Genomic DNA, 15811 nt, shown 5'->3' on the forward strand with positions numbered 1-15811 from the left:
ATCTTTCATAACGGGATTTATTGTAAATAGTGTCATATCATTTGTGAGTTCTGCGATAATTTCAGTCAAAGCCAGGGCAAGATATTGGAGGTATGTAATTTATATGATATAAACACTGGTTTACACACAGATTAAGAACGGATTTTTTTATTATCAATATTCTTTTTTTTAATTGCTTACAAAATAGCCATAACTGTAATTTTTCTCTGAATGGTAAACATTCTCAAATAGTGTATCTTTAAAATCCAGAAGAAAACAGCCTAACCTCTTCATTTTAACAGCTGTTTTAGAATTGCAACCCCCAACGGGTCCCCCTTCCCTTCCGTCCAAGTTGTTAAATAAGCATTACAATTATAGGTAGTTAAAATTTTTGAAATGTGGCTTTTATATTGTTTGAAAACAGCAAAGGTCCTAGTAATCATAATTATATATCAATATCAATATATCCTATCAGTAAATATATATACATATACATATATAAATTCAAAACTAAGATACTGCAAGGTCTACAAAACAACCTTCATTCCTAATTCCTTTATGATAAAATGGAAAGATGGCAATAATTTAAGTGATCAATACTCTTTGGGTTTAGCCTTTGGGTTTAGTTTCAAATACTTCATTGGAAGCTCATAAAAGATCAACAGCAAAAGCGTACCATAAAATTATACTTTGCGTGTCAGAGAGTTTGGTGACACTTCACACACTTGATAGCTTTGCTTGCTAATGAAACAGAACCCCCAAAAGGTGTTATATTACAGTCACACAGTCTTCCTGTTCAAGACCTAAATAAGAGAAATTAAAAAAAAAAAAAAAACAAAAATAGGAGGGCCAGAAGATTTGGATGATCTGTTCTCTTTCCTTCCCCTGCTCTAATCAAAAAGTCCTTTTCTATTATTTTATCATGTATTGGGGCTTTTTATTATAAATATGAGTATAAGAATGCAGCATCTCAGCAAGACCTGAATAAAGTAGTCTTACCGTCAGATAATCTAGGACCTTGATAGAGAAAGGCCTTTGTGAAGGATAAACGCTTCGGTATGATCTTTCCTCATCTGTTCAAGAGTAAATATCCCATATGCATGTTAATGTTGATCATTTTAAATGGGGAATTCCTGATTTCTGAACCAAAGAATTTTCAGGTTTCCCCCTCCCTTAAGCAGGTGTCTTTCCACCTGTCACCAATCAAAGGGGAAGGTAAAAAGGCAGGCTTTCAATGGTGCCCTGATGTGTATTTTAATAAGTTTACTAATCAGAGCACATGTCAATTAGAATGAATCATGTTCATACATTTCATAGAAAACAAAACTCAATCTAACTCAAGTCCAGCTTTCTTCCATGTTCATTTTATTCAAGGGCATACCTTCTTTTCTCTGCTTGTTTTTTTTTCCTTCTTTCTTGGACACCTCCAGCCCCCACTGACAACCAAAATGCAGGGCTATAAATGTAAGGGTGCAATACATCATGAGGTAAGGCTAGAGAACATGTCCTCTACCAAAATGCACATGAATCTCTGGTACAGCAAAAATTCCAGAGTCATGCTGGGGTTCATTTTGCATGCTAAGCAGGGTCAAAAATGTGAGCTCTCTGTGGCCGACCTTATATATCAGATGAGCTCCAAAGTTTAAAGGTTATATTTGTGAAATTGCAGCTGACTTTCCTAGCACTTGATTCTAGCTCCTGCAAATCAAAGACTCCTAATTGAAAGGCACATCTGACAATAAGCTTAATCTTCCAGTAAAAAAAAAAAATTGTGACTTCTGAATCCTTACTCTTGAAGCTGACAGAGAAGTTCAGAGATGGTTGTATAACCAGAGAAAATGTTTTCCAACAAGATCATAAAGCTTGAATGGTGCAGGGGAAAAAATGTAAAGCAAAGGACTGTCCTCTATTCTGTCTACTTCCCCCACCCCCCGTTGTACACTTAGCCACTCACCTCTTAGGCAAGGGCTCCTGACTTCCAAGTCAGACTCAAACCCCAAATACCAAGACACTATAAAGTGGCATCTTGGCATACTTTGAGATCAGACGGTTTCTGCATTTCATAGTGTGAGGGGTGAGGGGGAGGTGAAAGGGAAAAGCAGCATACCAATGTAGTGAAATCTGGAAACAACAGCACATACACAGACACAAAAAGTTTGCATATTGCACAGAGCGCTTGAAGATCATAAATCTATGCATGAGAAAGACGTAGTGGAAATTTTGGGGGGGATTAGAGTTTATTTTTGTCATCTCTGTGAGACAGCTACTCATTCATCCAGATCACAGCTAAGAAAAAAGCTGGTCACAGAAATTAGCAGTTTCAGCTCAGCAGCGAAGTCGCCAGCCTGTGAAGGCAGAGAGAAATTGACTAATTAGCAATGCGCACTAAAACTTGACGGTTCTTTATAGAGAGAGAGAAGAGAGAGGGAGAGAGAGGGAGAGGGAGGGAGGGGGGCTCGCTTTTTCCCCTTCTTTCTTCCAAAGATGTTTGAAATCGCAGTCATTTACGCTCGACAATTTTTACAATAGCCTTGAGCCATAATTTTGCGAGTCTCTCCAGCATCCATCCCCCTGTATGGTCTCTCTACTGGCCAAGCACGACCGTTTCTCTCCCCAACCGTGGATTTCCTATTACTCTCGTTACGACTCACTGAGCCCCAGGCCCAAGGATAATGATGTGTTGTTTCTTGGTAGCATAATTTGTCACACGTACATTTTTTCTTCTTCTTCTCTTGCAGAAAGCTCTGCTCCCTCTCTCTCTCTCTCCCCTCTCTCCCTCTCTCTCTCCCTCTCTCTTTCTCTCTTTTCTCCCTCTCCTACATTTTCTTGCTGTTGCTAATTCATGGTGATCAAATGATGTACGACAAAATAAATTGTAAAGAGTGACTGCCTGGAGTTGGGAACCAGAAGGTGTTTTCCCCCTCCCAAGGAGAGAGCAAACCTTTAAAAAGGAAGGACAATTGATTTTTGGGGGGGAGCTTAAGTGAGCCTTGACTTTGCAGCTGGTTGAAAGCAGGTAAGTTTCTGGCCTTGTGTCTGCCTTGTGTGTGTATTTTGTTCTGTCTTTTGGGTTGTTGGCCGGGTGGGGAGGGACGCGAAGGGAGTCTTTCAGAGGGGTTGGGGGGGGGGTGGTTGTGTGGCAAACGCTCATAAAGAATAAAACTCCTATTGCAAGAAATAAGCAGATGAGGGGGGAAGGCAAAGGAGGAGAGCAAGAAGGAAGGGGAATAGGAAAAGATGGGGTGGGGGGGGGAAGACAACGAACCGGGGAGAGCGAGAGGGAGGTATGACCGAGTCCACTTAAAAGGAGAGACTCTGGGAGATGTTTCAGGAGAGCCAGAGATTTGGGGGCGGGGGGGGGTGCTGCCGGGGGAGGGAGCTCGCGGGAGATTAGGGTCCACCTGGAACGGGATGATAAAGTGAGTCGAGAGGAGCCCAGTCCGGTGGAAATAGGAAGCCGGCGATCCAGGGCTGGCGCCAGGCAGGGCAGAGTGAGCCGCAGTGGAAGGGGCAGGTCCGGCGGGATCCCTCTGAGCCGGGCGGCGGCGGCGGCGGCGGCCGCGGCGGCGGCGGCGGATCTCCCGGGCTGGCGGGCGCGCGGGCGGGGTGTGGGCAAAGGGTCCCTTTCTGCTCAGCCCTAGAAGGTGCAATTACACGTTAAGGACCTGGCGCATCGATTTCGCCGCGCCTCCCCCCATCCTGCCCTCCTCCGCCTGGATGCGGGCGGCTCAGACTTTTTACACAAGTAGTTCCAGGGCCGGGGGAGTCGGGGTCCCCTAGTGGGGGGCCTCGGGGAGGGCTGTACCGAGGGGCTCTGAAGGAAGCTGCGGCTTCGGCGGCAACGCTGGCTGCAGAGATCCCGCGCCGAACTGCGCCCCCCCCATCGGATAGCCCCCAGCCCCTCCCCCAACACCTGCCAGTTAACTTGAACTTCTCATAGTTACAGGAGTTAAAGCCACTGCGCCTAGTGCCCGGGAGGGAGAACCGTCCACACGAATCCCACCGGGCCTCCCGGCTCTTACTCTAAATCCACCCCAGTAGACCCACTTCCTTCCTCCTCATCTTCCTCGGTGCCGCCCCGCGGGGGAAGGGGAGATACACGCCCGAACTTCCGCGCTTTGAAATGCAGGGGGTGGGGGAAGGCGGGGGAGAGGGGGTCTGGGGCTGGAGGGATTCTCCTGCCAGGTTTAAAGGCGTCTCTGGAAAATTAGCAAAACTGAGTGGTGACTGGGAAGCCAACAGTTTGCGAAGCAGGGAAGCAGGCAGGGCCGGGGTGAGGGAAATGAGCTAGAATTGATAAGGATAGCTCCCGCCTCTGCCGAGTCCACTGAGCTGGTCCTCACCGCGCTCCGCTGCACTTTCCCGGGAGAAGAAAGGGCTTTATCTGCTCCCTCAGACTATTAGTCTAGGAGTTTCTCGGGGCAGCACGGCTAATCGAAGGGGTCCCCAGCTTTTGGAGGGCGAAGAATCGCCCGCCCGCACGCCTGTCGTGTCCCCGTTCCCACCCCCCAAAACTGGACCAACTGGGAAAAGCAAAGCTGCGGGCGCGAGTTGACCTGGAAGCTCCGCCGACTGTCGCCTCTGCGCTCTCGGGCCACCCCCAGGCTCCCCACTCCCCGGCCTCTCCCCGCCTCGGCCCGGCATGGACACGAGCCCACGGGGTGTCTCGGCCTCAGCCGCCACTTTGCCGTCGCTGCTGCCACCGCTGTCGCTGCCAAGAGCCGAGCCCGGGTGGTTTTAGGAAAGTGGGGGACGAAGTGTGTGGGCGGTGGCGAGAGGCGTAGTAGGGAGCAGAACGGGCGCCCGGACCCCAGACAGGGCCCTTCTGGTGGCGCTCACGGATCCAGCGCCTTCAGACCTCCTCCTAGGGTCGGGGTCCGGAGGCCAAGCTGAGCACTGATTGTGGTTCTTCGCCCTCCCCTCCCCTCCCCTCCACACCCGTCCCCACGCCGACCACACCCCACCCCCTCCACTACCCTTCTCCCCTCCCTCCCATCCCCCACCCGTCTGCCAGGTCGGAGGAGGGTTTAAAGCCAGGTGCGCCGAGTCAGCTCGCCATGTCCAGATCCGGGGACCGGACCTCCACCTTCGACCCCAGCCACAGCGACAACCTGCTGCACGGCCTCAATCTGCTGTGGAGGAAGCAGCTGTTTTGCGACGTGACCCTGACGGCCCAGGGCCAGCAGTTCCACTGCCACAAGGCCGTGCTGGCCTCCTGCTCGCAGTACTTCCGATCGCTTTTCTCCAGTCACCCCCCTCTCGGGGGAGGGGTCGGCGGCGGCCAGGACGGTCTGGGGCCCCCCAAGGACCAGCAGCCGCCGCAGCAGCAGCAGCCGCCGCCGCCGCAGGAGGAGCCGGGGACTCCTTCCTCCTCCCCCGACGACAAGCTGCTGACCAGTCCTCGGGCCATCAACAACCTGGTGCTGCAGGGCTGCTCGGCCATCGGGCTGCGCCTGGTGCTCGAGTACCTCTACACGGCCAACGTGACCCTCTCCCTGGACACGGTGGAGGAGGTGCTGTCGGTCAGCAAGATCTTGCACATCCCCCAGGTCACCAAGCTCTGCGTGCAGTTCCTCAACGACCAGATCTCGGTGCAGAACTACAAGCAAGTGTGCAAGATCGCCGCCCTGCACGGCCTGGAGGAGACCAAGAAGCTGGCCAACAAGTACCTGGTGGAGGACGTGCTGCTGCTCAACTTCGAGGAGATGCGCGCCCTGCTGGACTCGCTGCCGCCCCCCGTGGAGTCGGAGCTGGCGCTCTTCCAGATGTCCGTGTTGTGGCTGGAGCACGACCGCGAGACCCGCATGCAGTACGCGCCCGACCTCATGAAGCGCCTCCGCTTCGCGCTCATCCCGGCCCCCGAGCTGGTGGAGCGGGTCCAGTCAGTGGATTTCATGCGCACCGACCCGGTCTGCCAGAAGCTGCTGCTGGACGCCATGAACTACCACCTGATGCCCTTCAGGCAGCACTGCAGGCAGAGCCTGGCCAGCAGGTATGAGACAACAAAGCAGGGGTGGGGGGGGGGCGGCGAGAGGCCGGAGGGAGGGGAGGGGGCAGGCAGGAGGGGGATAGGGGTGGGCTGGGCGGGAGGCTCAGGCAGGCTGAAAACAAACGAAAACAAACAATTCAGACTGTGTGGGGAAAGTTGATTTCAGAGTCCCTGAGAGGTCAACAGGAAACTGGCCTCACAGCTTCCCCGAGCGCTAGAAAGCCCACGGTCTCAGTATCCCCAGAGCCGGAGATGTGGGACTTGCGGGCTGAAACTGACAGGCAGGTGGGGTCAAAGGCCAGGCAGTTAGAAGTACAGCTTTGGAGCCCTTTTAATCCAGGCTTCCCTCTACATCTCAAAATATGCTTGCTTAAGAAAAAGGATTCTGTGATGAGAAGTCCCCACCCCGCTCCCCCTCTTTCCTGCCTTGGGCAAGCAGAAGTGCCAGGCAATGCTCCAGGAGGAAAGCTTTCATTCATTCTGACACTCAAGTTATTTTCTGTTTTTCAGCGACTGGGGTTTGCTTAGAGCTCTGAAAGGCTTTGTCTTTTAGGGTCGCTGTTAGAAATTCTGGCATCCCATACCCAGGCAAACTTTTCTCTCTTATGAAAAAGCAAAACCTTTCCTTACAGCAAAGCAAGAGGATTCGGGGTGTCAGAGTGAATCCTGCCTAGTAGTTCCCATGTCAAAGGGAAGCACAGTTGAAAACTGAGAGGAGGGGAAGGTCATCTAGCTGCAGTTAGGTCTGTGCGCCTGCTCTGAAGTCACAAAGAAGTTGGAGAGTTGTTAATGCTGTTGTTGTTGCTATTTGGAATGTGTCCCCTGTGTGTAATGAACGTGGGATTTCCTGTCAAAGTGCAGAGAGAAACAATGCCTTTGAAAAATGCTGCTGAGATTAAAAAAAAAAAAAAAAAGACTGATGGAATTGACAATCATGTTTTATTGGCTCCAATTTTAAACGCCTTTTAAAATGACCCCTAGCAGAGGGTTGCTTTCTCTTTTTAGAAAAGAGAAGCAGTATCTTCTCAGTTTCTCATGATAAAACGTCATGATTCCAGATGCCAGGCTATCCCAGTCTAATCCACCTAAGTGCTATGTTAGAAAGTACATGGTTTAAGAATCCATTGTGGCCTTTTCCCACTCAGAACAGTGTCTTAAACATGGGGTCCGCTTTCTGCAGCCTTATGGAATTAAATGTTTATTTTTTCCGTCATGATGTTTCTACCAGACCTAGGTAACTAAAGTTTTAGGAAACTGAAAGATATTCTCTACAGTTGTTTAGGGAGCACTTGTATTCAGGTGAGGCCCACGGGAGGCATGGGAAATCTTGAACTTAGAAATCTTGTAACTTGATTTTTCTGCTATTTGCAAGAAATGAATTGTAGTGTCAGAACATGACAGTTAAGACAATAACAGAAACGAGGATCCAAACTCATGTGCTTGAATAGTGAACACAGGAGTCCAAGCGACAAGAACATGGAATGTATTTTTATTTTGTAAGAGTTCCAATTTGCCTAAAGATCAAGATGGTAAGCTTAATGTGACGGGCAAATGTTACCACACCAAGGAACACTGGTGATCAATATTCTGTTATTTTAACTTTTGTGACTTATAAATGACTTACAAATATACTTAACTTAGCATGTATCATACTATTATGTTACAGTCCTGAACATACATTTATTCATATTTTTTAAATGTACAATCTAGTATAAATTCAGAAACCCAGAAGGATAATAAAATTAAGATTGAACTTGTTCTAAGGGTAAGTTGGGGAAATAAGCATTATAAATTTGATCCAATAAATAAGCTTGAAGTCCTCAATGCACTTTTACCTGATAAATATGTCCTAGGTTTCAGTGTTGGAAGAGTTGACTTTCAAAATGCAAAATCCATTTTCCACCTTAGTCTGGATTCAGCATGCCAGCTGGGGCCTGCTGGCTCTGTCCTGGTGGATGGCTGATACCAGGCTGCCTGGCTCTGTGACGACACCGTCCAGCTTCACTGGGCCACATCATTTGAAGGATATGTAGTGGCGTCTGACCACTGAATGCTTACAAGTGTCATGGATGCTGCAAGAATCTGATACTTCTGCAATAGGAAGAAAACTGTATTTTCCTTTAAAAGAGGAAGATACGGAAAATAGTTCATGTGAACCTATTGTTGATCTCAAAGTGATATAATTTAGACATTGTTCCATTATTAGTAACTGAAGCATTTTAATTTTAGGAACTAATTACATTATTCTAATTTTAATTCACAGAAAGAATGCAAGAATACCCATCAAGATCTTAACTTAAATGTAGACAAAAATGCTGTAAGTTGCAACCAATAGTATGATATCAGCCCATTTGTTACAGCATCAGAGCAATACAAAAATGTTCTCTCAGCCTTACCTGTAGTCTAACAGAGGGATAAATGTGTTAAACAATTGGTTTTGAAATTGCATCACTTTTTATTGAAGACAGTTGAATGGAAGGGCATTGTATTTATTACTTTTTATCCACCTGTAGTCTAAATATGAAAGAGTTCCTCAGATTCAGAGAAGGAGTTGGAAAATTTAAATTGGCCCGTCTGTTGCAATAAGTTCAAAATACAAGCACATAGAATAACTTCAGAAGGAATTTACTTGTTTAAGAGTACACGTTATCTATAGAATATAGGGCTATTAATATAATAACAATATTTTAAATATTTTTTTAAATTGTTGAGTAATTTTGAATTTTTATTAAGTCTAGAAAAATAAAGCAAGCCAAGCATAGAGACTTTATAAATATGCAAATTAATTTAATTTTTTCCTAGTTGTTTAGTTTTTCTGATTATGACAATTATACTCAGATTCATATTTTATTTTAGCAAACTAAGCATTAAGGATATTAAAAATAATAGACTTATTATCTTATTAAAATATATACATAACTAATTTAAGACCACAGGACTTAGATGGACAAAAATTAAAATATTTTGAAGTCCTATTTCTTATTTTCATATTGCTTTTTGCAAGAAATGGGACATTTAAGAAATAAGTTTTGAAAAAGTTTCCGGGAAAGTCATTATTAAAGGCTTCTAAAGCAAAAAAATTTAATAAAGTGACATGACATGCAACATTTAGTGCATTAAAAAGTAAATATCAAAAGACTTGTAGTGTAAGTTTAGCTTATGTAACCCAAAAAGTTTTTTTATTTGTATTTTTAAAATTTTTATGCATAATTTAGTAATTGTCCCAAGTAAATCAAACTGGACTGGATTAATTAACTTCTCTTTTACATTTTCATTGCACCTCCCACAATGTAACAATTAAATAAATGTTTAGTGAAAGTTGAAGGAACAAAATTATAAAATAAGAAAGCCTCAGTGTTACATTTTACCAAAAGTTCTCCACCCTATGTTACTATTGCACATAACAAAAGTCCATTGAACCTCCTCCAGGAGAACACCTGTAATAGAAAAGCATTCATAAAAATAATTATATTTTTAAAATATTTTATCACCAGCTATTACAGTCCTGTATACAGTCCTGTACTGAAGTATAATTTTCAAGAGATTATATTTTATAGATGATAAAAGGCTACCTTATAAAGATTTCACTTTCTGCAAAAGTCTCTTTAAAGAGTTCATATAAATTAATGTAAAAATCTATTTAAACATCAGAAATACTAATTATCTATTTGCTAAAATGACTTGCAATGACTAAAAAGCCATTAGAATTCCTTAAGGCACAGTTTTGATTCCTGGTTTTTGTGCTTAGAAAATGTTTCTTTAAGTGTAGGACAATATTTTCTATTGATTCCCTTCCTAAGACCTGAATAACAACCTTAACAAAGCAAACTAATCTGGTGTCCATGCACCCTCTAAATTGTGATTTCCCTTTATGTCAATTTGATACCCTCAGATAAGAACTTGTTAGGTAGTTAGATTTTGTATCAGAAGTCACTCAACCATTCAGAATACAATTTGTTTATTATCTAAAACAGGGCCATTGATTACAAAATTATATCACAGATATCGGAGCCAGATACTTATATCCTACAATCAAAAAGCAATTAGAGTAGATATTAGTGCATTGCATTGGCTCAGAGGACTTACTGACAATAGTGGACATGTTCAAATTTTAACTCATCTTTGTTTTTTTTCCCCATACTTATGAACACATTGAGGCTCACTCATTACCTTAGCTACTTTCTAAGTATCTCAACTTTCTTATCTTAAAAATACAGTGAAAAATGTTACTTTACTTACAACAGTTACTTCATACCAGGTGATATTCTAAGCCTTTTACAAATATTAAGTTATTTAATGCTCATAATAGCCCTAAGGGATGGGTACCATCATTTGCTTCATTTTATGCAAGGAAAAACTGATGCACAGAGAAGTTAAGCATTTTGCCCATGGTTGCACAGTTGGTAAGTGGTAGAGCCAAAGTCTGAGCCCAAGCAGTTGTGGCTCTTGAGTCCGTGTTCTCATCCATGGTGTTCTGCTTCTTATTATGAGCCTCTCTATTCTATCATATAATCTGGTGATTGACCCTAGAGTTATATGTAGGTTTCAGACTTCCCTTTTGGAAAGACATTTGTGAGGGTTAAATTTTAATGTATCTGACTTTAAAAGAAGTTAAGGAGATGTATTATTCTGGACCAAAGGTCAGCTTTTTTGTTTCTGTAAAAGGTCAAATAGTAATTATACTTGGCTTCAGGGTCACACTAACTCTGTTGCAGCTACTTCACTCTTCCTTGGTAGCACAAACACAGCCATAGACAATATGTAAATGAATGAGCATGGCTGCGTTACAATAAAACTTCATTTGTGAGCATTGAAATTTCATGTAATTTTCACATGTTATGAAATATTATTCTTCTTTTGATTCTTTTCCACCATTTGAAAATCTAAAAACCATTTTGTGTTAGGGGGGTGCTGTATAAAAACAGGAGGCAAGCTGGATTTGTTCTGTGAGTCATAGTTTGCCAAAACCCATTTTAGGCACTTGGGATACATCAGTGAACAAAATGGACACAAAATTTTGCCCTTATTCTAGTGGAAAGAATCCCTCTGATCTTCTTGCTTCTGTTTGGAAGGAATTCAAATCTAAATAATTCTACCATGCCAAGTTAAAATTTCAGCTTTCTATAGTAAGACTTAAGAATTTGAATAGCAACCCCAGGAAGGTAAATGGTGATTAATTAAAACAGTGAATGCGTTGCTCATTTTTTTCCAACATACTGGATATAGAACCAACTAACATAGATTGGTCATTATTTAGAATAGGCTTTAATATCATTGATATGGTATTTTAATGATTTCCAGGAGGAAAGTAGAGGAGCCAGGTACATTTAACACACTGCTTTCTGAGATTGACATGTACATATCGAATAAACGAATCTAGGCATATGAATGAACATGTGAACAATTATTTTTCTAAATGCCAACCTGTATCTCCAGCTGCTGTGATCAAAGGGCATTCTTGGCAGGATTCCTGACTTCTAAGTGAATCAGCTGGATTGAGTATGTCTATAGAACCTCCCTGCCTTCTCCAAAGTGGGTAACCTCTGGAGGAGCGTGCGTGCTGCTGTAGGTTTGGCTTATGTGTCTATCTCCCCGACTAGATCAAGTGCCTGGACTTGACCCCAAAGTGGGAGTTCAGTATGAATGAGTATTGGTCTTAAATATAATTGTGGTGGACACTTAGGATTTGTTTCAGTTTCAGGTGAATTGACAAAGCCAATGAAAGATAAAAATGGAGGTAATTTTAAAGATGATTACATACACACACACATACACGCACACAACTGCTGTTTGCCAGTAATAATGGTACCTATCACTGATTGAGCACCTACCATGAGTGAGCTTGACATATTACTTACATTCTTTCTAGTCCTTTCAACCTTTTTAAATATTAGACAGTTGAGGCTCAGAGAAAATAAGTAAGTTGTCCAATTATCTGAATAATGTTGAGTTGGGAGTCAATTGTCATCATCTGAAGAATAGTCTCTTATTATGAGTGCATATTGTAAATATGGCCTCTATGAAAAGCAAACTCCAATCTACACCTCCCATGTCTTTGTTTTACCACAGCACAGTAGTGATTAACAGTTCCAACCCTCTAACACATCTTCAAACCACCCAACCAATGGAGAAGAGTGAGAGGAAGAGAGTAGAAAGCCCAGAATTTTTCCTACTGGTCAACCATACTCAATTATTAGTTCTGAGATTAAGGGGCTAAATAATGAGATGGCTGAGATTTATCACTATGATACTGACTTACTAAAAATAAGATGAGCCAATATATTTTCAATAAATCAATAAAAATAAGAACTTTTCAGCTTAACTTTGAAAAATAATTGTGAAAATAAAATAAACCAAAACAAAGCCTTGGAGCTTGTATTGGAACCAAGAGATTCCCCCCAGCCCCCTAGATTTCTGTGCACTGGAGTCCTAGAGAAGCTATCAGCTTTGTTTCTGTGAAGACAAGAGAAAACTCTTCACATTGGTGATACTTACAAGTGATAAATACAACAGGTAGAAGTCAGAATTATAAAAATACTCGTATGTTTTAATAACAGAAAATAAGATTACTCTAATTGAAAATTTATTCTGCTTATCTTTTGTTTCAAGAAAATCATTTTAACATTTGCTACAGTGTAGTGTTTATGCCTTCTGTCATTCGTTTGGAATTTCAGAAAATATATTCAGTGCTATGTCATTTCCATTAACATCCAAGATAATTCTTGATGCATGAATTACTAATGATGATTTCTCTTAAAAAAAAAAACCAAACAAATAAGCACTGTTATGATATGGGCAGGACAGTGAGTTAACCAGGGGAAGGACTCTCAGTTGTAACATAGAGTGAATGTCTATTTTACTGTAAATATCAAAAGGGCTTATTTACTCACAAATATTAATGACAATCAGGTTAGAACTATTTGCAACATAAGAAGTAAAGCAGAAAGGCACTAGAGAAAGCTTACTGTAGTTGGGAAATGAAAATAGCAAATATTTGTGATAGAAAGAGAGAAAATAAATCAAACGGAAGTAAAAAAAAAGAAGAAAAAACAGCAGTAACAAAAATGCAAGGAAATATGGGAAATCAAAGAAATTATTAAGATAGAAACCATCTGAAAAAGAAAGAAAAAGAGAACTAGTAGTAAAGGAGGATGGGCAAGAAAATTCTAGAGCTTGGAGAGTAGACACTCAATATTTGTTGGACTAATAAGCACAAATTAAGAAGCATTTAAGTCACTACATAGTGAACGTATAATTTGCAGAGTTATAGACAAAGTTCCACTAAACGGAAAAAAAAACCTCTTTTCCTCAAAAGAAAAAATTTTTCAACAAGAAAAAAATGGTCAGTCATGGACCCTTCACTCCTATAATTTGATTCAGTTCAATAATTATATATTTGTAATCTGAGTTAAGATGTTTTATAAATAACTTTTTGTTCTTGTGCTAGATAATGCAGTAGCTTCAGAAACATCAGGGTTTAAAGGGGCAGTCTGTTATGCCAAAGGAGGAGATGAAAATGTAACTGTATTCTTCGTAAATCTTGATTCTCAGTATAACTAGAGCTGGCAGCAGACCTGAGAAACAAGGGGACCTTCATGACCTTGGGCAGATTTTCTAAACCCATGCCCATGGCCGTGCCACTCCCACGGTGGGAATTTGGGGTGATGCGTCGAAGTTACCACTAACAAGAAGTTCTGCCACGAAATATCCCCCAAACTTGTGTTGAACATGTATAACACACCAAACGCTGTGCTATGCTCTGAGATACAGAGTGAAGAAGACAGACACATTCGTGACTTCATGTGGTTTACCGTATAAGGAAAAAGTAAATAAGTACACAGATTAATCACACTGGTAATACATGCTATAGATTGGAAAAGTGCCATTTGCTGGGAAACGGTATAACACAGTGCTGTAACCTTGTCCGAGTGGCCAAAGAGTTCTTTCTCTGGTACCTTCCAGGGGCTGAAAGAAGGTGTGTGTGGCCAGAGATTGTGCAGGGAGGGTTGTCCAAATCACAGAAGAAGTTGTGGGCTCTGCTAAGGATTATCCACTGCATGGATGAATTCCATATGGAAAAGTCAGCATGCTTTTATACTTGAACTGAGTAAATGATCAATACTGTATTGGAAACACTGCCACCTTTGAATTCGTAAACCTAAATGTGTATCTTAGCTCTACTTTAGCTGAGTCCCACATCAGTAAAATGGGTTAAGAATTATTGTTCACCTTCCTGGGGTTTTGGTAAGGATCAGCTCAGAATGTGAAAAAACTACAAACAGAAAGTGCTAGTTGTAATTGATTTCTTTTTAATTTTAAAAGATACACTAAGCAAAGTGACCTGAATACTTTTTTGCCCATCTAGAAAACTCTTGAACATAATTTGTGATTTCACTGACAGCACAGAAATAGTCAGACTTCTAAGGACCTAAGAGTCAAGTTGGAGGGACCCGAAGGTGAACACAAGGTCATCAGAAGGAAGTGGGAAAATCAGAATTTTTGATTGCTCTCAGCAATTTATATTTCATTCCTGAAAATGATGGCCTTTTTAGGTATAAGAGTCTCCATTTCTTCCTTTCACAGAGGAGAGTCCCTCCTCTTTTTAATCTCATACATTCGATGTAGGACTTCGTTTGCTGCCGATCGCAGAGCCTCTGGCGTCCGTGTCTGGCTCTCTGCTCCCACAGCGCCTGCGAGCGGGTTGGTGAGTTACACCTGCGCTGGGACCCAAGCTTCCTCCGAGCTCGGCTGGGCCACCGTATGGAGACTGGCTCACTGGAGGCTGCAGAGAAGTGAACTGAAGAATTACAGTCGGTTTCACTTCCCTGCCTTATGTGCCTTCAGGTGCCTCTGAAGACAGATGAGGCCAGTGAAATGGAGAGGAGGACGAAGAGAGAAAGACCTAGGTTAGAGAAGAAAAGAGTCCTTGAAAATGTAGGGGCATCGCTGAAAGATGCGGAGGGACAGATGTGTTTGCGTGTCTGCGTGCGTAGCCCCCGACACTGCGTACTGTGGGCTGCCAGCTTGAAATTTTCTTTACGGTGGCTTCTGAGAGGTGTTTTTATCAGCTAAGGGTCTATTTTGCGTGTGGGTGGGGCCGGGACAAAGATTCACAGTCTGGCACTGAGTGAGGAGTTACTGTGTTGGGAGGGTCAATTTTTCGCCAAAAAGAAAATAGTCGTATTTTGTAAATCCTGCTTAGAACAAAGCAGCAGACTCTGTCTGGCCCTGATTTTTAGCACCCCTCAGAACCAAGCACACTGGAACATCCTGGGCAAATGAAAAGGATTAGAAGAGGGAATGGAAAATCTGTGAGTCAGAGAGGGAAACTTCGAAGGAAGAACTTTACTGCTTTAGGATGCACACCAGGACCTCAGCACTTCCTACCCCATACGCATTAACGGGGCCATGGATACTGTGAGGGATTCCCAGCCAATACTGGTGTGTTATAGAGGCAGAAGCGTGGGCCTCCTAGCAGGGACCAATTTGGTGGATTGGTTACTATGACAACTGTACCACTACTGTCAGTGGCAATTCCTGTAAACTCCCTGTCTTAAGGTTTTCGCAAGGGTTCACTCCAGAATAACATCTGTAGGTACAGACTACAGAGTAAAGCTAGGAGATATAGGTATGGAGAGAAAGAGAATATGACATAATAGGAGGTACAGATAAAAATGTTATGTTGTAGTGCAAATATCTTAAACAGTTCCATTGCAGAGTAATTAAGACCTAAAATTCAGACAGATGCAGGTCAAATCCCACCTTGACCACTTAAAAGCTGGCTCTCTTTGGGGAATTTACTTAATCTGTTTTCAGATTGCTTACCTCTGAAATGTAGATAAT

The 15811-nt window shown here is 42.9% G+C and overlaps 1 protein-coding gene across 1 annotated transcript in view; it reads left to right on the top strand.

The window, feature by feature from the left end:
• Positions 1–2304: 2304 nt before the first annotated feature.
• Positions 2305–15811, top strand: part of KLHL14 (kelch like family member 14) — a 101354-nt gene continuing 87847 nt past the window's right edge. Inside the window, exons 1-2 of the mRNA XM_007167052.3 lie at positions 2305–2995; positions 4994–5971. Of these exons, the coding sequence (XP_007167114.2) occupies positions 5037–5971 (935 nt within the window). The 5' untranslated portion in view covers positions 2305–2995; positions 4994–5036. The remainder of the gene's footprint in view (positions 2996–4993; positions 5972–15811) is intronic.

Source organism: Balaenoptera acutorostrata, chromosome 13, assembly GCF_949987535.1.
Source record: "Balaenoptera acutorostrata chromosome 13, mBalAcu1.1, whole genome shotgun sequence".
In the NCBI taxonomy this organism is placed as follows: domain Eukaryota; kingdom Metazoa; phylum Chordata; class Mammalia; order Artiodactyla; family Balaenopteridae; genus Balaenoptera; species Balaenoptera acutorostrata.